At 64.0% G+C, this 25,030-nt stretch overlaps 4 protein-coding genes across 13 annotated transcripts in view; 3 read left to right on the forward strand and 1 right to left on the reverse strand.

Moving 5' to 3' along the window:
* The first annotated feature begins 642 nt into the window (after positions 1 to 642).
* On the forward strand, positions 643 to 2,694 carry REG4 (regenerating family member 4). 3 transcript variants are annotated; one of them, XM_040566020.1, is made up of 6 exons: positions 643 to 907; positions 1,627 to 1,715; positions 1,830 to 1,927; positions 2,020 to 2,157; positions 2,230 to 2,335; positions 2,528 to 2,678. In XM_040566020.1, the coding sequence occupies exons 2-6, from the start codon at positions 1,652 to 1,654 to the stop codon at positions 2,599 to 2,601; spliced, it is 480 nt and encodes a 159-aa protein (XP_040421954.1). In that variant the 5' UTR covers positions 643 to 907; positions 1,627 to 1,651; the 3' UTR covers positions 2,602 to 2,678. The 3 variants fall into 3 exon arrangements, with proteins under 3 accessions (XP_040421954.1, XP_040421953.1, XP_040421952.1); XM_040566019.1 differs by having other exon boundaries at positions 648 to 907; positions 1,618 to 1,715; positions 1,827 to 1,927; XM_040566018.1 differs by having other exon boundaries at positions 655 to 907; positions 1,827 to 1,927; positions 2,528 to 2,694.
* Positions 2,695 to 3,634: 940 nt separating this feature from the next.
* On the forward strand, positions 3,635 to 6,881 carry HMGCS2 (3-hydroxy-3-methylglutaryl-CoA synthase 2). Its single transcript, XM_040565994.1, has 9 exons — positions 3,635 to 3,738; positions 3,867 to 4,318; positions 4,604 to 4,729; positions 4,942 to 5,106; positions 5,181 to 5,349; positions 5,462 to 5,632; positions 6,157 to 6,263; positions 6,376 to 6,501; positions 6,576 to 6,881. The coding sequence occupies exons 1-9, from the start codon at positions 3,635 to 3,637 to the stop codon at positions 6,680 to 6,682; spliced, it is 1,527 nt and encodes a 508-aa protein (XP_040421928.1). The 3' UTR covers positions 6,683 to 6,881.
* Positions 6,882 to 7,444: 563 nt separating this feature from the next.
* On the reverse strand, positions 7,445 to 11,464 carry PHGDH (phosphoglycerate dehydrogenase). Of its 2 annotated transcripts, XM_040565990.1 has the most exons (12): positions 10,723 to 11,464; positions 10,186 to 10,337; positions 9,992 to 10,057; positions 9,858 to 9,912; positions 9,682 to 9,780; positions 9,475 to 9,607; positions 9,238 to 9,386; positions 8,967 to 9,119; positions 8,699 to 8,831; positions 8,382 to 8,509; positions 7,997 to 8,225; positions 7,445 to 7,701 (listed from the first exon to the last, which is right to left on the reverse strand). In XM_040565990.1, the coding sequence occupies exons 1-12, from the start codon at positions 10,858 to 10,860 to the stop codon at positions 7,547 to 7,549; spliced, it is 1,590 nt and encodes a 529-aa protein (XP_040421924.1). In that variant the 5' UTR covers positions 10,861 to 11,464; the 3' UTR covers positions 7,445 to 7,546. The 2 variants fall into 2 exon arrangements, with proteins under 2 accessions (XP_040421924.1, XP_040421923.1); XM_040565989.1 differs by having other exon boundaries at positions 8,699 to 9,119; positions 10,723 to 11,042.
* A 1,286-nt stretch (positions 11,465 to 12,750) lies between these two features.
* Positions 12,751 to 25,030, forward strand: part of LOC121074198 (myomegalin-like) — a 31,296-nt gene continuing 19,016 nt past the window's right edge. For 3 of the 7 annotated variants that reach the window (XM_040565962.1, XM_040565965.1, XM_040565964.1), the window contains exons 1-3: positions 18,305 to 19,999; positions 23,536 to 23,655; positions 24,828 to 24,947. In XM_040565962.1, coding sequence (XP_040421896.1) covers positions 18,851 to 19,999; positions 23,536 to 23,655; positions 24,828 to 24,947 — 1,389 coding nt within the window. In that variant the 5' untranslated portion in view covers positions 18,305 to 18,850. Of the gene's footprint in view, positions 12,908 to 15,669; positions 15,920 to 16,247; positions 16,404 to 16,956; positions 17,034 to 17,510; positions 17,635 to 17,710; positions 17,866 to 18,053; positions 18,142 to 18,304; positions 20,000 to 23,535; positions 23,656 to 24,827; positions 24,948 to 25,030 lie in introns of those variants that run through there. The other 4 variants (XM_040565966.1, XM_040565967.1, XM_040565968.1 and 1 more) reach the window with 3 other exon arrangements.

Below are 25,030 nucleotides of genomic sequence, written 5' to 3' on the forward strand. Positions count from 1 at the left end.
CATCGCAGCTGTGTGGGCGAGGGAGATGGGTCTGATCCTCTGCCCTCCCTCACGGGGCCAGGGCCAGGCCTGCCAGCGCACGCTGGGCTTGGAGGAGCTGCTCCCTGTGGCTGCAGCAGACCTCACCATGTATTTTGGAAAGCAGGAGCTGTGAGAGAGCCCTGAGGGGCAAGCACATGGCTGCGGCCTCATGGCACGGAGCAGCAGCCCTGTTGAGGCCCAGCGGGGCGGAGGCTGGGGCTGGAGGAGCTGTCTCTTCTTCTTCTTGGAGGGCCGCGGGGCCCTGCGTCACTGCTGGGCGTGGGGGCCGTCCGTCCCCACCGCTATCTGATGGCCCCCGGCCGCGGGCTGTCCCCGCGTCCTGCATCCTGGTGGCAAGGCCGCCAGGCAGTTCAAACAAAGGTGGTGTGTGGCTGACGCACTGCGGAGCCGGGCAGGGCGCAGGCCCCGCGGGCCCCGACCCCGTGCCCGTGGGTTGTAGCCGGGGCCTGGACACGGGGATGCTCATGCCACAGCGGGATGGCCTCCCCTGGGACATCTCATCTCTGCCCCCCCCCCCTCCCCGTTCTGCTCTGGGTGGGCCCTCCCAGCAGGTGTGAGGCTGGAATTTGCAGAAAGACATCTCTGTTTGCGTGGGTAATTCGTGCTAATTGCAGGGGGTTTATTGACCAACTAGGAGAGGTTCTTCCTGTCTTTGAAGAAACGCTGAATGCAAACAGACGAGAGCTTGGCGGGCTTCCAGCGGAGGTGGAGGGTGTAAAGCAGTGAGCAGTAAGGTTTTTACGATGGCCATCACCTCAGCTTGGCAAATAGTGATTCTGATGAGCACGGGGCTATAAAGGGCAGCTCCTCTCTTGTCCCGGAGACTCACGAGAGGCCGTTATTCCTTCTGATCTCCGTTTGGCAGGTGAGGACAGGGACCCCTAGCTTGCACCCACTGCTGCCTGCTCTCCCCACCGCAGCCCCGGGGGGCCCAGGGGTGGTGGGAGCCCTGGGGGAGGTGAGCGCTGCCCTTGCTGGATGGGGCGGGCTGCAGCGATGCAGTTTTTGGCCCCGTGTCGACTTTTGTCGCTGCTTCTTTGAGGGGAAGATGAGCTGGGTCTGCAAATAGTCCCCAGCGTCGGGGATTAGAGCAGATAAAGGGGGAACTGCGCTGATGTGGCATGTGATTTGCCTCCATAGCCTGGGTCTGGCGGGGATACAAGCTGGGGGGAGAAAACAAAGTCACTCATGGAGTCTCTGCAGCCCCACCAGCCCCTGCTCTGTCCTCGCTGTCACTGCTGCTGCCCTGGGCCAGCACAAGGCACAGGGTCCCTGGTCCATGCTGGTGTCCGCGCTCTTCCTGTGGTCCCCACAGAGCAGCGCGGCTCCCCCAGGTGTCCCCACCAACGCCAGTACCGATGGGGCTGGGACCCCCCTGGCGATGCCCTCTGGGGACCCTGAACCCTGCCGGGGGCTGCAGCAGTGACCTGCGCCGGGGAGGGGATGGGGGGCACAGCCCTGGGGTGCCATCTCCTCCTGCAAGGGGCCGGGCTCAGGCCGTAGCAGGGCGGGTTGGCATCCCCCATGTGAAGGCAGCAGCCTCTGTCCCTGAGGGACTTGGTGACCCCCCCCAAGCTCTTTCAGGGGACACTTCCCAGAAGCGAGGAGGATGGTGGCAGCGGCCAGGTGTGCCCTCCTGCTGCTGGGCTGCACGGCGATCCTGCAGGTCACCGGTGAGTCCTGGGGGCCACAGGGGGCCCTATACCATGCGAGCTGGGGAGACACTTCTGGCTCGGGGTGGAGGGCACAGGGCTGAATCTCCATCCCTGCGTCTCTCCCTTCAGCAGGCACCAGGTTCCTGCTCAACTGCCCCGAGGGCTGGTCCTACTACAAGTCCAGCTGCTTCAGGTATTTCCGCCAGCTCCGCACATGGGACGAGGCAGAGGTAAGCCCAGCGGGGTGCGCGGCCGGGTGCCCCCCCTGCAGCAGGGTTGCGGGGTGCCGGTGCCCCCGCATTGCCCCGTGTCCCCCCCGCAGGCACAGTGCCAGAGCAGCCACTCTGAAGCCCACCTGGTGTGGGTGGAGGAGCCCAAGGAGGCGGCCACCCTGCGCAGGGTCATCTCCTACTACCAGCGCTCGCAGCCCGTCTGGTTGGGCCTCTACCACCAGCAGCAGGTGAGGGGGCGGTGGGTGCCCATGGGGCTGGGGGTGGCGGGGCCGTGCCTCTGACCCTGCTCTCATGCGCAGAGCAAAAGCTGGCGGTGGACCAACGGGGACGAGTATGATGACTCCAGCAAGCTTCCAGGGAACGGTGCCCAAGGCGGGGACTGCGCCCTGCTGACCCAAACCAGCGGTGAGTGCCTGCAGCCCGTGTCCCCGTGCTCGCTCTCAGCTGGTACCCCCTTCTCCGGAACCCTGTGAGCGTTTGGCATCCCAGCCTGGGGTCGGTCCCAGCTTGGGGTCGGTCCCACTGGGCAGAGGGAGCTGAGAGCTGCTGCCCCTCTCCTCCACCACCCACTGACCCTGCTGTTTGTTTCTCCTGCAGGCTTTTCCGTGTGGTCCAGCGCTGACTGCAAGCGGCGGCACCACTTCATCTGCAAGTTCACTCCCTCGCAGTGAGCGCCGACCCCGCGCTGGCTGCACTCCTCCCATCCTACCTCTGTTCTTATCTCCCCATCTCTTAAAAATAAACCTATAAAAAGAGAAGCATGCAAATTCAGTGTGGTTTTTTTTGCAAAGACCTGGGCTGCTCTGCCCACGGGCGTTGGGGCGAGGCAGGGGTAGGGGCAGGGTGCTGCCACAGCTCCCCAGGCTTCCCAGCTGCTGGTGCTGGTGGAGTTGTGTGGGGAGAGACATGTTTGGGGTGAGTCCCCAGGAGCCATGGGACCAGGGGGGCGTGGAGGAACACAGGGTGCACGCATAAAGTGTCCCTGGGCGGGGACAGGGGTTGTCCTGGGTGTGCAGGCACAGGGGACAGGGCCCCCTGGGTGCAAAGGGTTCCCGTGCACACGTGGGTCCAAGGGGCCAAGTTGACAGTAGCACCAGGACCAAAGGTCCCCTCTTGTGCCACCGCAGTGCTGCTCCAAGCATCACGTGCCTGTTTGCTCTGCTGTTTTGGACATGGCTCTGCCCCCACCTACCTCATCTTTTTGCCCTGGAGCAGCCACACGTGACAAAGGCAGACGTGTCCCAGGTGGCGTGGGTGGCACCGGGCACCCACCACCCTCCTCTCCCCTCCCAGGGGCAGCAGGGGAGGTCACACAGCACCACTCACGCTGCCTGATGGCCACAGATGGCAAGCTACCGGTGCCACTGCCACCACTGCCCTGCGCGCACAGTGCCGAGTGGGTCACTCACAGGCACTGAGCCCGTCCCACTGCTCTGCCCGGCTCCAGCCAAGAATATCCCAAAGCTTTGGGACACAAAACAGAGACATCTTGCAAGTCCCCCCCTCCAAAGCCAGCGCTTGCTCTGCTGTCCCTGTCGTGTTGGCTGGTGCTCGGTGACCTTTGAGCACCGGGGCCCGGCATGCTGATAAGGGCCACGGGGGGGCACGCTGTCCGCCCACGGTGGGACCAGGCAGTTTATAAAAGTGCTGTGTCAAGCCCGTCCCGCCGTCTGTCCCTCCGTTCGTCTGGCGGCTGGGGCAAAGATGCTGCGCTTGGTCGGCCGCGCTGCACGCTGCTGGGGGGCGAGGCGGGGGCCGGCACGGGCACCCCGGGTGTCCCAGTGCCCCGCGGCCACGCAGCTGGCACGGTGAGCGCCTGCATGGAGCGGGCAGGGTGGGCACGAAGCCCAAATGCGGGGGGGTGCAACACCCAAGGGTGTTGGTGTGTCGCAGAGGTGACCGCCACGGGACCGTCGCCGCTCCCTCTGCCCCGCAGCCTCTCCAGCACTGCCGCGGCGGTGGCCGGCACGGGTACCTGGCCCAAGGATGTGGGCATCCTGGCGCTGGAGGTGTACTTCCCCGCACAGTACGTGGAGCAGGCAGAGCTGGAGCGCTACGACGGCGTGGAGGCCGGCAAGTACACGCGGGGCCTGGGCCAGCAGCAGATGGGCTTCTGTGCCGCGCATGAGGACATCAACTCCCTGTGCCTGACGGTGGTGCAGCGGCTGGTGGAGCGCGGCCGCCTCTCCTGGGACGCCATCGGCCGCCTCGAGGTGGGCACCGAGACTGTCATCGACAAGTCCAAGGCCGTCAAGACCGTCCTCATGGAGCTCTTCCGCGACTCGGGCAACAGCGACGTGGAGGGCATCGACACCACCAACGCCTGCTACGGCGGCACGGCCTCGCTCTTCAACGCCGCCGCCTGGGTCGAGTCCAGCGCCTGGGACGGTGGGCATGGACAGAGGCTGAACGTGGGGCTGGGGGGCAGCTGGGCACGGGGAGGGCACCGTGGGGTGGGGGAAGGAGGCAGGAGGTGGCCTGAAAGCCAGGGATGCTCCAGTGAGCCCTGAAGGCAGCTGCTGCCCCTCCAGCCTGTCCATCACCTTCCTTTCTCTGCCACATTGGCCTTGGCACACCATGGTGCAGGTATCAGGGTGTTGGGCTGGCGCCAGGACCACGGGACGGAGGCTCCTGCATGCTGATGTCCCCACCAGCCCCTCTGTCCTCCCCCAGGCCGCTACGCCGTGGTGGTGTGCGGGGACATCGCCGTCTACGCCACGGGGAACGCGCGGCCCACGGGAGGTGCCGGCGCCATCGCCATGCTGGTGGGACCCAACGCCCCCCTGGTGCTGGAGAGAGGTCGGTGCTGCTGCCGAGACCCCCAGGGAGGGGGGTTGCCAGTGCTAGTGGCTGCCCGGTGCTGGGCACCCCAGGGTCCTGGCTGGCCGTGTCACTGTAGGCACCCGGGGAGGCTGGTGGATGCTGTGGTCATCGCTATGATGGGGTCAACGTGATGGGCAGCACCCAAGGGTGCTGGGACCCCGACACCCAGCTCTCCCCTGTGCCCCCAGGCCTGCGGGGAACCCACATGGAGCACGCCTATGACTTCTACAAGCCTGACCTGGCCTCCGAGTACCCGGTGGTGGACGGGCCCCTGTCCATCCAGTGCTACCTGCGGGCGCTGGACCGCTGCTACGCCGTGTACCGCAGGAAGGCAGAGAGCCAGTGGCAGAAGGGTGAGCGGTGCCGCCGGGGCGCCCGCACAGCCCCACAGCCCGCTGGTGGCTCACGGCCCCGCTTTGCCTTCCAGCCGGCATCCACCGGCCCTTCACCCTTGATGACTTCAAGTTCATCATTTTCCACACGCCCTTCTGCAAGCTGGTGCAGAAGTCGGTGGGGCGGCTGCTGCTCAACGACTTCCTGGCTGCCCCCAACCCCGACACGGCCAGCGGTCTCTACAAGGGGCTGCAGCCTTTTCGGTGGGTGCACGGGGTCCGTGCCGTGTCCCCTGTCCCTCCTGGTGTGGTGGGGACACCCCGAATGCTCCTGGGGCTACCTGCATGGGGTTCGAGCTGGCTTCTCCCCTGGCAGCGGCGTGAAGCTGGAGGACACCTACACCAGCAAGGAGGTGGAGAAGGCGTTCCAGGCGGCCAGCCAGGAGATCTTCAACCAGAAGACCAAGCCCTCGCTGCTCCTCTCCTCCCGCAACGGCAACATGTACACACCGTCCATGTACGGCTGCCTGGCCTCCCTCCTGGCACAGTGAGTCCCTGGGGCTGGTGGGGGGGGGAGGCCAATTTGGGGACAGCCCACACAGAGACCCCAAAATTTCCTTGCATGCAACCCCCACGTGGCCACGGGCTTGCCTCCCGCCCCGCGCTGTCCCTGAGCCAGCGTTTCCATGCCACTTTGCTGGAGAGCATAAAGCCCTTCTGTCAGTGCCATGGGGATGAAAACCCCCTTTTCGTGCCCAAAGAGCGGCCGTGCCCTGTCACCAGCCGGGAAGGAGCCGTGGGAACAGCCAGGCACGAGGGCGGTGCGAATGCCCCGGGATGTGGTAGGGGACAGCAAACCTGCCCTGTGCCTGGCGTAACAAATTTGTCTGTGTTTGCTGCGCCCCGCTGCAGGCACAGCCTCCCTTGTCTCCACCTGCCTTTGGCACCACAGCTCCGGTTGCAATTTAATCCAGCCCAGCGTGCCAGGGTGCTTCTGGCTGAGGACGCAGCCCTTCACGCCACCCCTCTGGCCCCAAATCCCCCCTAACTCCTCGCTCCCCATCACCACAGGTGCTCGGCTCAGGACCTGGCCGGCTCCAGGATCGGCGCCTTCTCCTACGGCTCGGGGCTGGCCGCCAGCATGTTCTCCCTCCGCGTCTCGCAGGACGCCGCCCCGGGTGAGCCCCGTGCCGCGGGGACGCAGCTGGGTGCCAGGAGGGGAGGGTGGTGTGGGGCTGCGGCCGGGCATGCCGGCGGTGCCGTCTCACCCTAACCCTAACCCACCACCAGGCTCGCCCCTGGACAAGCTGCTCTCCAGCCTGGCCGACCTGCCCACCCGCCTGGATGCCCGCAAGCGCGTGGCCCCGCAGGACTTTGCCGAGATCATGAAGCGCCGGGAGGAGACCCACCACCTGGGTGAGCGGGGCCGCGGGGGGACGTACCCTTTGGGGTCCTGTGGCCCCGCTGACCCTCGTGCCCTGTCCCCGCAGCCAACCACACTCCCCACGGCTCCCGCACGGACCTCTTCCCCGGCACCTGGTACCTGGAGCGGGTGGACGACAAGTACCGGCGGCAGTACGCCAGGAAGCCCCTCTAGGGCACGGCGCGGTGAGGGGGGACACTGCCCTCCCTGCCTGTCCCCCACCCCGGGGCTGGCTTCAGCGCGACCCTGCGCCTTGCAGGGCGGGGAAGCAGCAAGCACCCACTCGGGACCCCGAGATGGTGGGGAGGGGGCTGTTTTCAGCCCAAACGCAGGTGGCACAGGGAATAAAGCGTGGATGCGAGGGGAATGGCCCAGCTCTGGCTCCCAGTCGTGAACAGCCACCACTACCCAGCCCTTTGCATTCCCCTCCTACCCCATAAAGGGCCCCCAAACCCCTCCTGAAGCACGGCGGTGTGGGATGGGATTTATTCCTGGGCACCGCAGCAATTTATCCCTGGGCACCCCACGTGCCCAAGGCGCGTGGCACCTCCCAGCCCCGTACCTCTTGGATACGTGTGTGCCCAGTGCCTTGGGTCCAACGGGGGTGGCAAAAAGCCGTTTTCCCAGCTCCCGACAATGTCTCCGTCCCCAGGGGAAAACCCGGGGGACAATTCCTAGTGGATCAGAGTGGGGAGGCGACGCAGGGGCTCACAGGAGTGCTCAGCACTTCTTGGAGCGCTGCCTGGTCCCTGGGGACCGTGGCCAGACAGGACCTTGGTGCGGCAACAGTGCCTCCAGAGACCTTTGCACCCTCGAGCAAACAGTGCTGGGGGGTGATGGGGACAGAGCCTCGAGGGGCAGAGGCTGCAGGGAAGGGATTAGGGTCAGGTACAAGGGACGCCATGGGGCAGAGCCGCATGGACGAGGCACGGCACACTCTCTCCTGGATGTTTTTATTATTTAGCACAGTGCTCGCCCAGGTGCTGGGGGGGTCCGGGTGCTGTAGACGTGAGCAGAGCCTGTGCTGGTGGTGCAGGGCTACAGGTGGAGCTGGAAGACCTCCGTGACACGTGGCTTCAGCTCGGTGAGGTCGGGCAGTGGGGCCGAGAGCCCCGCCACGCTCCACTGCTCCCCCGCCACTGTGCCGGAGCTGTGGTAGGACTGGAGCTGGACACCCGCTTTCCCCAGCAGCCCTGGGCAGGAGGAGAGGGGTCAGGGTCTGCAGCCCGCCCTGCTGCACCAGGACCCCACATGGCGGTGTGGGACCACGAGCAGCAGGGCTCTGCCCACCCCAAAACCCCTCAAAGGTCCATGATGTTATCCATTCCTCCACCCCTTCACGCCAGGTGCCCCAACCCCATGCCTAAGCCACCGCATCCCCGTCTCTCCTTGCAGCACCCGCTTGCCATCTTCCCCCTTTTGACTCCAGGCTGGTTTTTGGGACCCCCTTGGGCTGTTCCCTCACTCAGGGTGACACGAGGAGCTCACCAGCGAGCGTGGGCAGCGTGCTGGGCTCGGAGGCTTTGGCTCTGTAGATGAGGACGTGGCCGGCCAGCGGGGCCGGCTGCTTGAAGGTGGCCCCGCTGAGCTCCCGCAGCACCGGGGTGCTGCCCTGCAGCGTCCCTGCCACGCGGAGCGGGGTGCCCTGCAGGGACACCTGCAGCAAGCCGGCGCTCCCGTGGGGCTCGGGGGCCTCGTCATTGTGGGTGGCTGTGACCTGCCGGGGAGAGAGGCGGCCGCTCAGCACCCGTGTCCTGTTTGGGGTGTCCCCTGGGGCCACGGCAGCCCTGTGGGGCCGTGCCGCTTGGCAAGGAGGGATGGATGGGGTTTGGGGGCATCAGGCTGACATGCGGAGCTCCAGGTGTGCACGCACCTTCAGGCCGGCCTCCTGGGCCAGCAGCAGGGCGTTCACCAGGGTCACCTCCTTCTGCCTGCCTCCAGCCAGCATGCCCGAGACCACGGCAGGCGCCAGGTAGCTCTCGGCATCCTTCAGGGGCGTTCCTGGGGCCAGCAGCAGGAGGTGCGGTCAGCCCGTGCCCATCCCTATCCCCACCGTCCCCTCCGTGCGCCCGTCCACCCCGCACCTATCCCCTTCTCCCATCCCTCACCCCACCACCCAGCCACCTCCTGGTCCTCTTTCCACCTCCGGCATGTCCCTTCGGCACACGGGACGCATCCTGCCCGCCTCACCTAGGGTGCAGAGCTGCACGCTGCCCTGCGTTTGCTTGGCCGTGGTGCGCAGCACCGTGCCCAGGGCCTTGGCCAGGGCGATCCAGGGCTTGGTCTGGGGCGCAAAGGCTTTGCTCAGAGCCTGCCCGTTCACCTGCAAGGAGGAGGAGCAGGACGGGAGATGGAAACCCACGAGCGAGCTCAAAGGGTCCCACCTGCATTTTGCCGAGGGGGACGCTGAGGCACGGAGCGTCCCCCCTTCTCTCTCCGGTGCAGTGGGAGGACTCACCACGCCGGCCAGCCCCTTCCCGGTGGCCATGTCCACCATCTGCATGGCGATCTCCTTCCCGCAGCGGCTCTGCGCCTCCCGCGTGCTGGCGCCCAGGTGCGGGCAGCAGATGACGTTGGGGTGGTTCACCAGCTCCCGCTCCTTCGGGGGCTCCTGCCAACACAGCCCCGGCCCGGCCTCAGCCCCGCACACATTTTGGGGGTCCTGGGGTTGGGTTGGGGGGTGCTGGCGGGCCTGGTTCGGGTAGGGTTATGGTGGGGACCCCGCTCACCTGCGTGAAGACGTCAAGGGCGGCCCCGCCGCACTGCCCCGACTGCAGCGCCCGCAGCAGCGCGCCCTCATCCACGATGCCCCCGCGGGCGCAGTTCACCACCTGCACGCCGCGGCGGCACTTGGCGAAGGTGCTGTCGTTCAGCAGCCCTGTGGGGCAACGCCGTCAGGAGTGGGGATACTGGGGGGGCTGCCCCAGACACCCCGCACCCTGCTGCAGACCACCCGAGTCCCCTACCCGTGGTGGAGGGCAGCAGCGGCGTGTGCACCGTGATGAAGTCGCAGCGGGGCCAGATCTGCTCCAGCGGCAGCTGCTCCACGCCGAAAGCGGCCGAGGTCTCGGGGGTGATGATGGGGTCGTAGCCGATGGTCTGGGGCAGATTGGGGGGGGCTCGCCGCTGCAGCCGGCGCCACCCCCAGCACTCCCCCTTGACCTGTTACTTACCTTCATGCCGAAAGCCTGCATCCGCGTGGCCACCTCCCTGCCGATGCGGCCCAGCCCCAGCACGCCCAGAGTCTTCCCGTTCAGCTCCATGCCCATGTACTGGGGGGCCAGGGGAGGGGTGAGCGATTGCAGCTCCCCGCCCCAGGCACCCACCCTGCTCCGATCGCGCCTCCTACCTTCTTTCGGTCCCATTTGCCTTCCTTCATGGAGGCTGCCGCCTGCGGGATCTGCCTGCAAGGGGGGGCTGCGGTCAGAGCGGGGCTGGGGGCTGCAGGACAGATGTGTCCCCCCTGTGCTGCCCCACGCTCACCTGGCCAAGCACAGGATCATCCCGCACGTCAGCTCGGCGGCGCTGAGGCTGTTCCCGGCGGGCGTGCTGGGGACGGAGAGCGGTGTCACGAGCGTGGCCTCACCTCGGGGGTCACCCCACGGGGATGCAGACCCCCCCCCCTGCACCCCAAAGCCCCCCCAGCTCTGTGCCACCGCTCTGGGCCCCGCTCTTACTTCATCACCAGCACGCCCTTCCTGGTGGCCGCCTCCACGTCCACGTTGTCAACGCCGGTGCCCGCTCTGCCCACCACCTGCAGCCTCTCGGCCGCCTCCAGGACGTCGGCGGTGACTTTGGTGGCCGAGCGGACGATGAGCCCGTCGCAGTCCTGGCAGGGGGACGGATCCCATGTGTCAGGACAGGGTACGGGGACGGCTGGCAGTCCCCAGGGGCCTGTCACCCGTGGGGGCGGCGGGGTGGGAATTGCCACTGCCGGGGGCGCAGGGCTGGGATCGGCAGCGTGAAACCAGCCGGGGCTCTTGCATCAGACGGGAGGAGGCGGGGACAGGACCCGCTTGGAGAGGGGGCCCTCGACCTCCCACTGCCCCACGGTGTCCCCACGACGTCCCCATGATGTCCCGATGGAGCACGGGGCCGCGGGGCCTCCACAGTGCCCGCCTGGCACCCTGGTGTCAGCCTCCCTGCCCCGCCAACCCAGGGGTGACGGCCGGTGCCCTGAGCCCCACGCCATGCCCGGACCCCCGCCCGCTCACCGCGATCTCCACCAGCAGCTCCTCCTTGCTCAGGCCGGGTTTCTCCAGCACCTGGATGCCACCGGCCTGCAGGATGTCCCTGCAGCAGGGGTCCAGGCTGTCGCTGATCAGCACCTTCTGCAGCTTGGCGAAGGCCATCGCGGTGCCACGGGGCCGTCGGGACGCAGGGCTGTGGGGCTGCGGGGCAGCTGGGGGTCCGTGCCCGCTGTCCGTCTGCACGGCTCCCGACGAAGAGGCTGCTGCGGGCTGCCCACCGCGCTAAATGCGCTGCGAGCGGGGCATGTTTTTCGGGCTGCGCTGGTGTCTCATTGGATCCCATTTCCATAATCCCACCTCTTTCCCACCTCTTTTCCCTCCTCTCCCACCCCAGTCGCCGCTGGGTGGCTGCGAGCCCAGGGTCTTGGCCCCCTCCCAGAGCCCCCCACCCTGTGGCGGGAGGGATGATGGAGAGGGGAGCTCGGGCTGGGGCTGTGCTGGGGGCCCCCCAAGCCCCGAGCACCCCCACGGATCCTGTACCCCCTCACACCACCACTGTGCCTCAGTTTCCCTGCTACGGACAGCCAGGAGGGGGATTGTAGGGTGGCAAATGGCTAAACCCCAGAGCTGCAGGTGCTGCTGGCAGCCCTGTCCCCAGCCCTACAGGGCATGGTGCCCCCAACCCCCAGCAATGCGGTGTCCCCAGGCCCCACAGGAGGGGACAGCTGGGAGATGAGGCAGCGCCGTGGCCCCTGCCCGCCCCGGCATCGCGCCCACCGTTGAGCAATGCCTCGATAAGGGGCCGCGGGCACGGGGCCAGCCCCGGCCGCCAGCTCCCAATTACGTGGGGTGCCCGGGGGCCGCCCAGCAAACGCCCTCCGTGGGCAGGAGCCACTTGGCTGCAGCCGGTGACCCCGTGGGGAGAGCGCCAGCCCTAAGGGGGACAGTGTGGGGACCCAGCATGGGGATGGAGAGGGATGGAGGGGGTCCCCTTTGTCCTGGGGACAAAACCTCGCAGTGCAGCCAGCTCCGAGCCCGCTCGCTGCAGGCTGTGCACGCCCCGGCACCGAGCACACGCCGGCACTACGCACACCCCACCGCAGCTACGGCCAGGGAACAACCGTGACGCCACGGGGAGGAAAGTCCAGGGCGGCTGGCACAGGGCGAGGGACGGGGTCAAGGGCTGGGGCTGAAGAAGATCCGCAGTGGGGTCCGCACGGCCCCTTGGAGGGGCAGCAGACCCACGGCCAGGGCACGGCAGCCTCGTGCGTGGCGTGGGCTGGGGGAGCCGAGGGCAGGACGCGCGGTGGCGGGGACACGGCCCCCCGGGATTGCAGGGGGGGCCTTGGCACAGCCCTGGCCGCCGTTAACCATTAAGACCTTGCTCGAGGCCCCCGCCAGGCACCGCGGTGGCACCTCCCTGGTGTCACCGTCCAGTGGCTCTTGGCGCCCACGTCCATACATCTCCTTGGGGACAAATGGGGGACACCCCCCACAGCGGGTGGGGGTTCTTCGCCGTGCCCAGCACCCTACAAACCCCATCCCATGCCGGTGCCCATGGCCAGCTCGTGCGGAGACCACGCGTGGCCAAGCCACCACTGTGGCGGCGTTTGCCGGCTTTTCCCGGTTGCTTGGTGCCCTCTCCTGGGGAGCAGAGCCCGAGAGGCACGGCCCTGAGGCTTGCTGGCACCCCGGCACCCCTCGCAGGGACACAGGGGATGCAGGCTGGGTGGCGGTGCCAGCTGGCGTGTCCCCGTGTCCCCACGGAGAGACAGGGATCCTGCCCCTGTGTCCCACGCACTGGTGGGCACCCCCAGGCTGGCAGGGCCAGCGGGTGACGCTGGGTGACACTGGCTGTGGTGGCAGCTGGGCCACAGCTGGGGTGGGTTTTGGGGGCTACGGGGATGTGGCACCCCACTGGGTCCTGGGTGGGCTCTGGGGAGGTGCTGGGGGGCAGCAATGGGGGGGCCCTGCCAGGAGGAGGAGGGATGGAGGAGGGATGGAGGAGGAGGAGGAGGAGGAGGAGGAGGAGGAGGAGGAGGAGGGATGCAGCTGAGGGCGGAGCCGGCCGGTGCCGCAGAGCCGCCTCCCCGGCTCACGCTGGGGCTGCCCGGCAGCGCCTGCGGAGCGCCCCCCGGTGCCCCCCGGTGCCCCCCGGAGGCCGGGAGCGGCGGAGGCCGGGGGGCAGGATGCGAGCCCCGCGGCGGAGGTGAGGCCACGGGGGCTGGGGGCGTGCGGGGGCTCCGCGGGCACCCGTGGGGAGGCGGCCCGGGGTGGCCGCGGGGCTGGGACACGCGCGGGGACCGGGACACGCGTGGGGGCTGAGGGACCCCCCCATCGCCCTGCCCGGCTCCTGCGCATCCCTCCGGGGGAGCTGCGGGATGGGAACGGGGCCTCACCCAGCACCGCGCCGTGGGGACCCGGGGGTGCTGGGCAGGGCGTGCTGTGCCACACGGCGGGGCCGAGCTGCTGGGTGTCACCGCGGTGGCACCAGTATGGGGTCACCGCGCAGGTGGGCCTTGCTGGGAGCAGCGGTGGCGCTGCGGGAAGGGCCCTGATTTGGGGCGCAGGCTGTGGGGCTCGCCCCGTCTCCCCCAGCTCCCCCATCCTTCCCGCTCACCCCTCTGGTCCCTGTCCCCAAACCCCTGGGCCTGCGGTGCTGGCAGCCGCCCTGGCCTGGAGTTTGAGCACCGCCAGCCCCCGGCTCCCCCCGTCCCGCCGCGCTCAATGGACACCTTGTGCCGTGCCCCGGCTGCGGGTGGTCTGCGGTAGTGCCGTGCGTGCCCGCAGAGGCACACCCGCCGTGCTGGCCGCCTGGCCCCGGCTCCACCTCCCCGCCGTGGCCCTCGGCCCTCGCGGAGACGTTTGTGCCACGAGGCAGCGTGGAGCCAGGCAGTGCCACGCATCCCGGCCCTGTTGGCCCTCACCAGTGCTTGCGCACGGGGCCGGGGGCTGCCACCCCTCCCTCCACCCGTGAGAGGTGATCCAGCAGCAGGAGGAGGTGAGTCTCCGGCTCGGTGCGCTGTGTGGTGCCAGGCACGCTGGGGATGCTGTCCCATGGGGCATCAGCCTCCCTTGTGCACCCTGCTATGCCGTGGCCCTTGCCCTCTCCCCTCTCCCCATGGCACCCCGGGGTGCTGGTCCCGGCGCGGCCGCTCGGATGCTGTGAGTCAGCGGGTGCTGTGAGTCAGGGCCGCGTGGCACCCCTCGTGCCAGGCTGCCCGCGGGCCCCAGGGCACGCTGGAGGTGGGTGGTGCTGCCCAGAGGGTGGGGGGGCCGAGGGGTGCGCACCCCACGGATGTGCCCCCCAGGGATGTGCACCCCAGCTCTGCTCTGTGCTCCAGGGGCGGCACAGCCGGCATGAAAGGGCTCTTGTCCTCCTGCAGCACCACGCTATCCTCCCCTTTGCTGCTAATGAATTCCCAGCGTTGTCCCCACAGCCCGGCACAGGGCTCCCAGTTTGCGTACTGGGGGTGCTGGCTGGGCTGCAGGAGCCACAGGGGCCAGGCACCCTCCTGCCTGGGTGTTTCACCACCGTGGGCATCGCGCCACTGCGTTCCTTTCCTGCCTCATCGGGTATCACATCTGCGTGGGCACTGCGCCCCCGGGTATCACACCTCTGTGGTACCGGGTGTTGGGATATCATGCGTCCTTGGGTATCGTGTCTGGGGGTGTTACACTTCTGGGAATCGTGCCTCTGCAGATTTTGTGCCACTGGGTGTTTTACCTGCTTGGGTGTTGTGCCTTTTGGGTGTATCGTGCCTCTGGATATTGTGCTTCCTTGAGAATTGTGCCTCCTCCTGGTGCGCCTTGACGCGAGTACCAGGTCTCCTTGGATGCTTTGCCTCTGAGTGTCCTGCCTCCTCTGGCAACACGCCTCCAGCTATCGTGCCTCCGTGGATGTTGTGCTTATGGGTGTTGGGCCTCCTTGGGCATCGTGCCTCTGGGTACCAAGCTCCTTGAATGTCACGGCTCTGGGTGCCTTTGGGTGCCTCTGGGTGCCACTGGGTGGCTCTGAGTGGCTCTGGGTGCCTCTGGGTGCCGTGCCTCCTCGCGTATGATGCCTGGCAGGGTGCAGGGCCATGCCTGGCCATTCCTGGCCGTCGTGCTCCAGTTTCCCCTCCTGGCGGGTTGTTGTCTCTGGTCGCTGCCAGGATGTGGTGCTATGTGTCCTGCCCGTGAGGTGCTTGTGGTGTGTCCCGCTTCGGGGACACGGCCCTGGGGCACCCGCTGTGCCACATATCACAGGGACCTGCTCAGGAAAGAGCAAAGTGCCCATGGGGGCTCAGGGAATGAGAGGCCACTGCTCCTGAGGGCCCCCACCAAAAAGCTTTGGGATTAGAAAAAAATATACAGAAAAATGATTTTTTTTGTTTTTGTTTTAAGGAAAAAAACATGTTTTCTTTATTCTTTAAACCCTGAAATGACTCATACATCTCTGCTGAAAATAAACCTGATGGCGGCTGCTGCCAGCAGCGGGTGAGCCGCGATAAGGCGGGGGGGCACGCAGGTCCTCCTGGGGGGGGGGGGCACCCTGCACAGCGTCCTCAGCCGCTCTTCCCAACCCCAGGGGAGCTTTGGGGGGGGGGTTTATTGGGGGCTCAGGTGGCCCTGCTGCCCGCAGAGGGGGGTCAGGGCTGCTAATGGGGCCGAAGTGCTCGCAGCCGGGCACCGCCATCTGCACGGCCCCCGGGGGCTGGTGGCGGCGCGCTGCGAGCAGACGTGCCCGGCTGCGGGAGCACACGTGCACACGCACACACAAGCCCTCGCACATGCACCGGCTGGGAGTTCGCCCCCCTGAACCCGAGATGGGCTTTGGGGTCACATTTGGGGTGACGAGATCTCCTACGCCGCCCCAAGAAAGCCATGGCAGCCACCTGCAAACCCCCTCCGGCAGAGGGAGAAGCAAAAAACGGGTGAAATTCCCCCTTCCGTGGCGGAATCCTGTGTGACGTGGGCTCATCTCCGTAGGGACCCCTGCCACAGTGACGTCCCCATGGCCAGCCGCATGGCAGGAGAGGACGCTGCGCCCCATGGGGACACCCTGGTGGAGGGGCCATGGGGTGACTGCGACGAGGACACCGCACCGGCCGAACCAGGGGGGACCCTGCACCCCCCGGGCGCTTGGCCCCATCCCGGCCCCGCAGCACAGACGTGTCCCCTCCGGGCCCTCGAGGAGGGTCCCCTCACCCAGACGCAGACTCTGCGGGACTTCGAGAAGGTGACCACCTCTGGGGCCCAGGGGGGGTGCATGCAGGATGCGTGCGTCAGCCCCAGCGCAGGCAGGAGGGGATGGGGACCCCCCCGTGCCGTCCCCGTCCCCGTGGGGCACCGCGCTCCCCCTCGCCGCCCTCCTGGCTGACGTCCGGGGGCCGCCCGGGGCTCGGGTTTCACCACTTGTCTGTCCCCGCCGGGTTCCTCAAATAGCACCGGGAGGCGAAAAAAAAGGAAAGGGGCCGTGGCGGGGGCACCCGTCACCGAGCTGCGGGCGGGCAGGGAGCGGCCGTGGCCCCGGCGCCGCCATGTGAGGGGTGCCGGGATGTGCCCCCCATGGAGCACCGGCCATGGCTAACGGGTACCGCACGCTGTCCCAGCACCTCAACGACCTCAAAAAGGAGAATTTCAGCCTCAAACTCCGCATCTACTTCCTGGAGGAGCACGTGCAGCAGAAGGGCGAGGGCAGCCGGGACGATGTCTACCGGCGGGTGAGCGCGCCCGTGGGGACGGGGATGGAGACGGGGATGGGGATGGGGACGGGGTGCTGCTCCGTCCTGGATTTCCCCCCAGTGATGTCCCTTTGCCAGGAGCGGGGCCACCAGGAGGAGATGGGGATAGGGGCATGCAGCCATCAGCATGGGACAGGGACACTGGGAGGGCACCGGGGCTGGGGGGAGTTTGCTTCTCGCTGCCTTTGACCGGAGCAGGGAGAGGGATGGGGAGGGCAGGATCTGCCCTGCTGGTGGTGGAGATCCCAGTGCCCCCAGCACATGCTGGTGGGGGGCTGGCATTATAAATAACCTGGCTGCTTTTACAGCTGTCCTGGGTGGGTGGACTCAGCCATGTGGAGCCCCTAGTGCTACCGAGTGTTCCCAGAGCAGCAGGGGGGCCAAGAGCACCTAAAATCTTGCTGTGGGGCAGGGGCTGTGCCCGCACTCTGCCTTCGATGGGCACGGGGAGCTGTGTGGGGCCGGGGGAGGCTTCCCCAGCACCTTGGGATGGGTGTGCACAGGGCCACCCTGCATCCCTCCGACCCCACAGAACATCGAGCTGAAGGTGGAGGTGGAGAGCCTGAAGCGGGAGCTGCGGGAGAAGCAGCAGGCACTGGACAAAACCTGGTGAGGCGCGGGGACAAGAAGGGGGGGGGGGGCAGCCAGCGCGGCTCCGCTTACGGCCCCAGTGCCAGCCAAAAATAAAGGGCAGCACCTGTTGGCCGGGGGACATCAGGAGCCCTGCTGGGTCCCCGCTGCGGGTGCTGTGTCCTGCCAATGGAGTGCCAAACTATGCTGTGCCGTGCCAAACCATGCTGTGCCGTGCCATGCCATGTTGTACTGTGCTGTGCCATACCGTGCCATGCCATGCCATGTAATACTGTGCTGTGCCATGCCATGCCGTGCTGTGCCATACCATTCTGTGACATGCCACGTAACTCTGTGCCATAATAGTGCCGTGCCATGCCGTCTCATGCCATGTAATGCTGTGCCATACCATACCATGCCATGCCATGCTGTGCCATGCCATATAACGCTGTGCCATAGCATGCCGTGCCATCCCATGTAATGCTGTGCCGTACCACGTCGTGCCGTGCCCGGCAGGGTGGCCGCAGAGAACCAGTCGAACCGCAGCGAGGCCGCGCTCCGGCAGCACTATGAGGAGCGGCAGCGGGAGTCGGAGCACGTCTACGAGCTGCTGGAGAACAAGATCCAGCTCCTGCAGGAGGTGAGCGCCGGGGACCGTGGCAGGGCCGGTGTGGGGAGCCGGTGCCGCTCCCTGGGGCTCACCCGGTGCTGTGCAGGAGGCCAGACTGGCCAGGAGCGAGGCGGAGCAGGCCACCGCGCTGGCCAAGGCCGAGGCGCAGCGGTGCCAGGAGCTGGCGGCCAGGCTGAAGGAGGCTGCGAGGGCGCAGGGGGACAGCGGGAGCGGCGACGGACGACACGACACGGCACGGAGGTGGGTGCCACGTCTGACCTCAGGTCCCACGTCCCCTCCCAAACCCCGTAGGGTGCTGAGCATCCCCCTAGGGTGCTGAGTGTCCTCAGGGGATGGCGCTGAGCACCCCGGGGATGGAGCTGAGCACCTCGGGGATGGCGCTGAGCACCCCGGGGATGGCGCTGAGCACCTCGTGCCGCCCCTCACAGGAGCCCTGAGGAGCCCAGCGGGGACCCAGCCGCCAGCCACCAGCTCGCAGGGACGCTGCCGGACCAGAATCGCGACCTGGAGGAGCAGGTGGGCACAGCTGGTGGCGGTGGTGGCGGTGCCATGCCCGGTGTCGCGCTGTCGCACTGTCGCTGTCGCCGACACTGGGCAGTGCCCGGGCGGACTACAACTCCCGGCAGCCCCCGCGGTCACTGCGCGGGCGCGGCACCGCCCGCCCGCCGCCATCTTGAAATGTGAGCCAGAAGCCGGGCGCCGCCGTGGCAGCAGCATCGGTGGTGACGGGAGGGGAGGAGGAGCGGCCGGGCTGGGGCAGGGGACTGCGAGGAGATAGGGGGTGTTTGTGAGGAGATACGGGGTGTCTGAGAGGAGATAGGGAGTCTGCGAGGGGATACGGGGTGTCTGTGAGGAAATACAGGGGGCTGAGAGGTGGTAGGGGGGCTGTGAGGGGAAACTGGGGGGTCCGTGAGGAGAAACGGGGGTCTGTGAAGAAATACAGGGAATCTGTGAGGAGAAACGGGGGTCTGTGGGAACAGGGCGTCTGAGGAGAAACGGGGGCGGCCTTGGGCTGAGGTGTAGGAGATGGCATAGGGCAGAAGGGCACTGTGGTGCCAGGAGTCCTAGTGTGTGGCCTCCTTCCTGACGAGGGGGGCTGCGAAGTGCTGGTGGGCTCAGGGTGAGGGAGCAGAGCCCTGGGAGATGCGCTGAGGGAGCCAGAGAGGCCCAGGGAAGGTCCTGGAGAGCCCCCAGAAGTAGGTGTGGGTGCTGGTCAGGAGGGAGGATGAAGGAAACGTGCCGGATTTGCGCCCGGGAGCTGTGCGGCAACCAGCGGCGATGGATCTTCCACACGGCGGCCAAGCTCAACCTCCAGGTGCTGCTGTCCCACGTCCTGGGCAGGGAGCTGTGCCGGGACGGCAAAGCCGAGTTCGCTTGCAGCAAGTGTGCCTTCATGCTGGACCGCATCTACAGGTTCGATACGGTCATCGCGCGCATCGAAGCCCTCTCCATCGAGCGCCTGCAGAAGCTGCTGCTGGAGAAGGACCGCCTCAAGTTCTGCATCGCCAGCATGTACCGCAGGAACAACGAAGACTCCGGCACGGATGACAGAGCCGGGGATGGGACTGTGGACCTCTCTAACCTGCCTGATGTACGGTATGCCGCCCTCCTGCAGGAGGACTTTGCTTATTCTGGGTACGAGTACTGGACGGAGCAAGACGAGCACGGCCTGGAGCCACACAGCTGCCATGCTTCAGAGGGAGCGAGCAACCGCCCGCGGCGCTGCCGTGGCTGCGCGGCGCTGCGCGTGGCCGATGCCGACTATGAAGCAATTTGCAAAGTGCCACGAAAGGTGGCCAGAAGCATCTCCTGCGGGCTGTCCGGCCGGTGGTCAGCGAGCATGGGCAACGAGGAGTCATCCGTGTGCGACACGGTGGAGTCGGCTGGCGCCAGAGGGCCGGTGGATGGGGAGAGCATGGAGGAGGGCACGCCCGCGTCCTCCGTTGAGTCCCTGGACACGACGGTGGAGGCCGGCCCTCTGCAGCAGAAGGATGAAGACGCAGATAAGGGGGTGAAGGGGAACGGCAAATGTGACGACCTGGCAGAGGACCGTGTGACCCCCAGCTCGTCGCTGAGCGGGAACAGGCTGGAGCTGGCCCTCAGCTTGATCAAGGGGTTAGACTACAAACCCATCCAGAGCCCGCGGGGCAGCAGGCTGCCTATTCCCGTGAAGTCCAGCTTGCCCCCTCCCAAGCTCAGCCGGGACTTGGCAGATGGCAGTGCTGCTGGTGGCTTAGCCTATGCTGGTTCTGGTTTCCTGACAGCAGAAAGAAAATCCCTTTCCAGGGCTTCTTTGGGTCTTCCGTTGGAGATTTCTGAACTGCAGGAGCTGTGGGACGACCTCTGTGAGGATTATATGCCGCTGCGGGTACAGGTAGAGGTCATCGTGCAGCCGTTCGATTGAGCGGCGTCCCTGCAGCTTGCCTCTTGAGACCATTAGGCATTCTTCTGTGCTGAGATAATGCAGATAGCCACGTGTAGCTGAACCAGGGGCTAAGAATAGGCAGCTCGGTCCTTTTTAGGTGTGCTCCGTTTGTCCCCTGTCATTCTCCTGTCATCTGTTTCCTCTTTGTGTTCTGGGAAATCAACCTGCCCTCCCTCCCTCAGCTCTCCCTGCGACTGCAGTGTGCTAGCTGGCTCTAAGGTCTTTGCATGCTTTCTCATTTTCTGCTGAGAAAATCCCAGTTTCGCTTTGCCTTTCTCTTTTAGTTGATTTTTTACCCACGACTGAAGGGAAATGTTAAGCTTCTGGGCACGTGTTTTCCAGGAAGTGTGTTTTCTTTGTCCCCTGGTAATGGTACAGTGTCAGGAACGCCTGCCTTCAGAGCCCTGCCTCTGCAGATCAGGCTTCCAACCCGCCTAGCGCGCAGATCTGCGGCGCGTGCCCTGAGGAGAAGGTGTTTTCCTTGCAGGTGGCTTTGTGCCAGCGGGTGACTTTAGGGTTGGCGTTCTCCAGAATTGGTTTATTTTCTGAGCCTTTGAAAGGATCCATCAATTAACGGCAGGTGTTGTGGAGAGGCAACAAACGCCCCCGCTTTCACAGGGCTTCTTGCTGCCGGTACCTGCCTAGGTGGTAGTCCTCACGTCGCTCTGGATTGCCTCTGTTTTTGCTGGCTTTAATGAAATCTTCATTAGCATGCAGTCAAAAAGCTGAACTTGTAACTCCTTTGCCACTTTCCTTAATGAATAGAAGGCCTCAGTCGGCTTCAATTCAGGAACATCCATGTCAGGCTAATTGCATCCACATTAGCAGCCCTAATTCTCTAGGTAGCCTCAGGGATTAGAAAAGTGCTTGTTTATTTCTATGGCAACTGTAGCCGGGCTGAATTACGCTCCCCGTTCAGGGGCTGCTGCTTGCTGTCCCATCTGCTCCGGCATTTCCCAGAGCTGTCTGCTCTTCCTGTAAAACCCACCAGAAAATCGTTAGGGCGGAGTGCGGAACGCTTAAAAATGAATTTCCCTCTGGTGCACAAGACAAAAGGCAGGGGGTAGATGCTGCTCCTGTGTGCCGTGGTGCTTGCTGCTCGTTTTCACTGCTAGGGGTGGATTCGGAGCATAAAAATAGGCTTTCTCGTAACAGAACGTGGCACAGTCAGCGTGGCGCGCTCACAGCTTCCCTTTGCGTCACGCTTTGCCATCCTGGCCTCGGAGCCGCCCTGGAGGCGTTTCTGTAACCTCCAGCCTCTGCCACCCAGCCGTCCCTGCCAGGGATTCATCCTGCTGCGTTTTCCACCGCCCGTTTCTTGCTGTGGCAGCAGCAGCTGCTGAGCGGGGCCTGCCGTAAGGGCAAAGCTCGTAATTGTTCGGACGGCTTTAACGGCAGAAGGGGTAAGCTGGATGCTGCTGGTTAACAAAGTGATTCTCATGTTCTTCTTTCTACAGACACCGCTTTTTTGTAAAAGTCAGGTACTGCAGTCCAGTGACGCGTATGCATAAATGCCTTTCTGGTAGTGTGACGGGAACATATAGGACCACAGTTCCCTTATCGTTTTTTGGGAGCTGCAGTCTCCTTTAAATCGGCTGTCGTACTTTATGATGACCAAGAGCAACGTGGTGTCTGGGGCAGGTAATCTCTTAGGTACCGTCTTCCTGGCCGTTTTCTTGAGCCAACAGATCTTCCCTTTCACCACCGCAGCTCCAGGAAAAAGCCACCAAACCCAGCCTCCATCAGATACACTCTTAGAGCTGCCTCGGCTGCCAGCACAGCGCCAAGGGAGGCGTTGCCCTACTGACAGCCCCTCTTTTGCCCACTGTTTGGTGCAGATGTGAGCTTGGCAGGCCTAGACAATGCAGTGCTTATCGTTATTATCATTATTTTCTGAAGAAGCGTTCTGTTTCGGTTAGCGTGTGCTGACATTGACGGAGCTGTGCTGAAAAGAGGGCACTGAGGAGAGATTTTCAGTTAAAACGCTGATGTAGGGGGGAAAAAATAAAGTGGGGAGCCACGCTCTGCCTGGTGAGAGATGACTGCAGTGAAGCACGAGGGAGGAGGCAGCTTGGGCTTTGGGACTTTGGACTCTGGAGCTTGCTTTGCCTTTCCCCTCCCTGCTTTTAGCCGTTTGCAAGTTGTTTGGTTTATTTTTCCTTGGAATGTGCAAATGGAGAGGAAAGGTTTGTGATGGTGTTTTCTGTTTTCCCCTCCTGCCTCTCTGCGTGTTCTTTTCGTCAGCCTTCTTCCAAAATAGTTACTGCGGGGGAGATTCTAGCAGCTCTCCCTGTCTGAAGCCTTCTGGTTGGGCAAAGCCAGGATTATTTGCTGTGGCCGGTTAAGGTTTCACTGAAGTCTTAACAAAACAGGAGGATAAAGGGGAGCATTGATCCTGTGTGGAAGGCTAACAGGAAAACGTCACGCCTAGGAGTTGTGGCAGCAGGAGGAAGGCCGAGTGGCAGCTCGGCGCTATTTGTAAATAAAGTAAAGGAGAGTGCAGAGAGTGTGGCAGGAAGATGTGGGAATCAGAAATGCTGTAGCAGGCTCCTCATGGGCCCGGGAGGGCTCCTCTGCACTGCTCGCCTTTCCCAGACAGCGTTTCTGCGGGTGAGGAAGACGAGGAATCAATAGGACAGGGCTAATTGGAGGCAGCTATTGTTCCCTGTGCTGCCTGATGCACCTGTGAGATCGCCGAAAGGCTCCGGCGTGTTCTCGTATCCTCTGTGCTGCACTTCTGTGCCCGTCGGGGCCTGTGTTGCCTCCCCCTTAAAACAGGCACCAGTGCGATCGGTCGATCGGTCCTGCATCGCTGCTGGTGTTCAGGAGCACTCGATGAGCCCGGGGGTGGCTCCGTTTGGATGCTGCTGTAAACTGCTAGCGGCTCGCTGGGCAGGAGACAGAAAAATAGTAAGAAGGGCTGACAGGGTATTAGTGCGTGCTCAGCCAGCAGGCCCCGCATCAGAAAGTAGGCTGTTCCCATTCCTGGTAGGTGGGTACGTCTCGTGAGTGAAGTCTCAGCTGTGGCACCAAGCGGGCTATGGCTCGTGGAGCTGAAGGGAACCGCGGCTCAGCGCTAGCTCTGTTCCTCTGGAGCTGCTAGCGGGGCACGTAGGAGGGAGGGAGGTTTCAGGGATGTGGTTTGGGTGTGAGGAGCAGATCTGTCATCAGCCTGGAGACGGCGGTTAGAGCCAGACACGCCGCTGGGTCCGTAGTAAGGGAGTGAGGAGAGACAGAGCAGGAGCAGAGCCTCGGGGCAGCAGGGAGCTGCTGGCAGGTGAGGCAGGGAGCAGCCAGGAGCCAACCGCCCACCCAAGAGAAGGGAGATGCAGGCAGCACGCTCTTCTGGAGGCGCGCAAGCCCAGAAGGGCGTGTTTAAGCCCACACTGCAAGGTCTGTGGGGGCTGGCCAACAGAACAGAAGCCGGTGCAGGTCTTGAGCCATTTCTCTCCTTTTTTCTTTTTTTTTTTTTTTTTTTCTTCCAGAATCTGCAAGATGAACGTCGGCAGCCAGCTCCAGGTGACCCTGCAGCCGGGCAGCACGCGTCCGATCTGCGTGCTACGGAGCTGCAGGTCAAAATCCAGCAACTGGAAGCTACCAACCAGGTATTTCTTTGTGTCAAAACAGCAACAAACCCATTGGATTGGGATCTTTATTTATAACGTGGGGACATCTGTAAGCTCTTGGAGCTGCCTGGTCCACAGAGGTTGACAGAGAAATAAAAGGGTCAGTAAATGCAGTTGAAGTGTTTAAAAGGTTTAGGGGGAGTGTCTCTTAGAGAAGAGATAACAACATCGCAAGCGTGTAAACTAATGAATAACAAGAGGAGATCATGTGGCAGCAGCAGCTTTTTAAGAAACCGGGGCTTGATTCAGTTCCAGGGAAGATGCCTATCATCTTAAGACTAACAATACCAACAAGCAGTGTGTTTAGAAATGCTAACAAGCGGTTGTTTAAATACACAAATTACATTGCTCCTATGCATCCTGGTGAAAGCAGAGCACTGTCCTGAAACCGTTTGAGATAAAGTCACTCTCTTCAGGTAAAAATGTCTAAGGCAGAAGTTTCTCAGGTTGGAAATCAGAGAGAGACTAGTGAGAAGTTCCCCTTTGCTCTGCAGCCGTGCTGTTGGCGTCCTGGCACGCTTTAGGTTCCTCTGTGCTGAAGCCAGAAGGCTAGATAAGCCACTGATCTGATCAAATGTGGAATCGCTCCAACCAGCAGTTGCTGCAGCAGTGCCTGGGTGATGGAAGGAGGCGGGAAGAGAAGGGGCTGGAAGGTGGTAAAGGTGCAGCCGCGATGTTCTGGGGGACCCCAGAAGCAAAAGGAACAGTTTTTGGAACGTACAGCTTCTCCACATGTGGTGCTGTGCTTTTTTCTTGTTGTTCAGACCTACCGGGAGATGTTTGTGCTGAAGCAGCTCTTTCCTCCTGAGGAAACAAACTGTAGGAATTGGGCAGGGTGCTGGGCAGTCTGAGCAACGCTGTCCCACAGCTTGTGGGAGGCAGCCCCATATGTGAACCCGAGCATGGAGCCTCCACCCTGCACATGCAGGCTGCATTGGAAGGACTAGAGGCACTGAAAGAGTCTTGTGGAGGGACAGAAGAGTTTGTTTATTCACTGGTCTCCACCCAGCTCAAACAGTATTTACAGACTCTGGAGGGTGGCTCCTTTATCTTGATCTGGTGAATGCCCGGGCTGCAGGGACTTGAGCAAGGGTGTTTATATATAGCATTAATTAGGCAGGATAGACACAACAACATAGTTTTGTGTTCAGTTGTTACAGGAAAAGCTGAATGAACTGAATTTTGAGTTAAAATCTGCCCAAGAAACATCGCAGAGACAAGATCGTACGATTCAGAGTCTGAACGAGGCCCTGAAGAGCAAGGAGAGTGAGGTAATAGGATTGGATGGGCGGGGTGGTGCTCACTGAAAGAGAAGTGTGCTAACCCTGTAAGCAGCCATTGAAAAGAAATGCGT

Source organism: Cygnus olor, chromosome 8, assembly GCF_009769625.2.
Source record: "Cygnus olor isolate bCygOlo1 chromosome 8, bCygOlo1.pri.v2, whole genome shotgun sequence".
Classification (NCBI taxonomy): Eukaryota; Metazoa; Chordata; class Aves; order Anseriformes; family Anatidae; genus Cygnus; species Cygnus olor.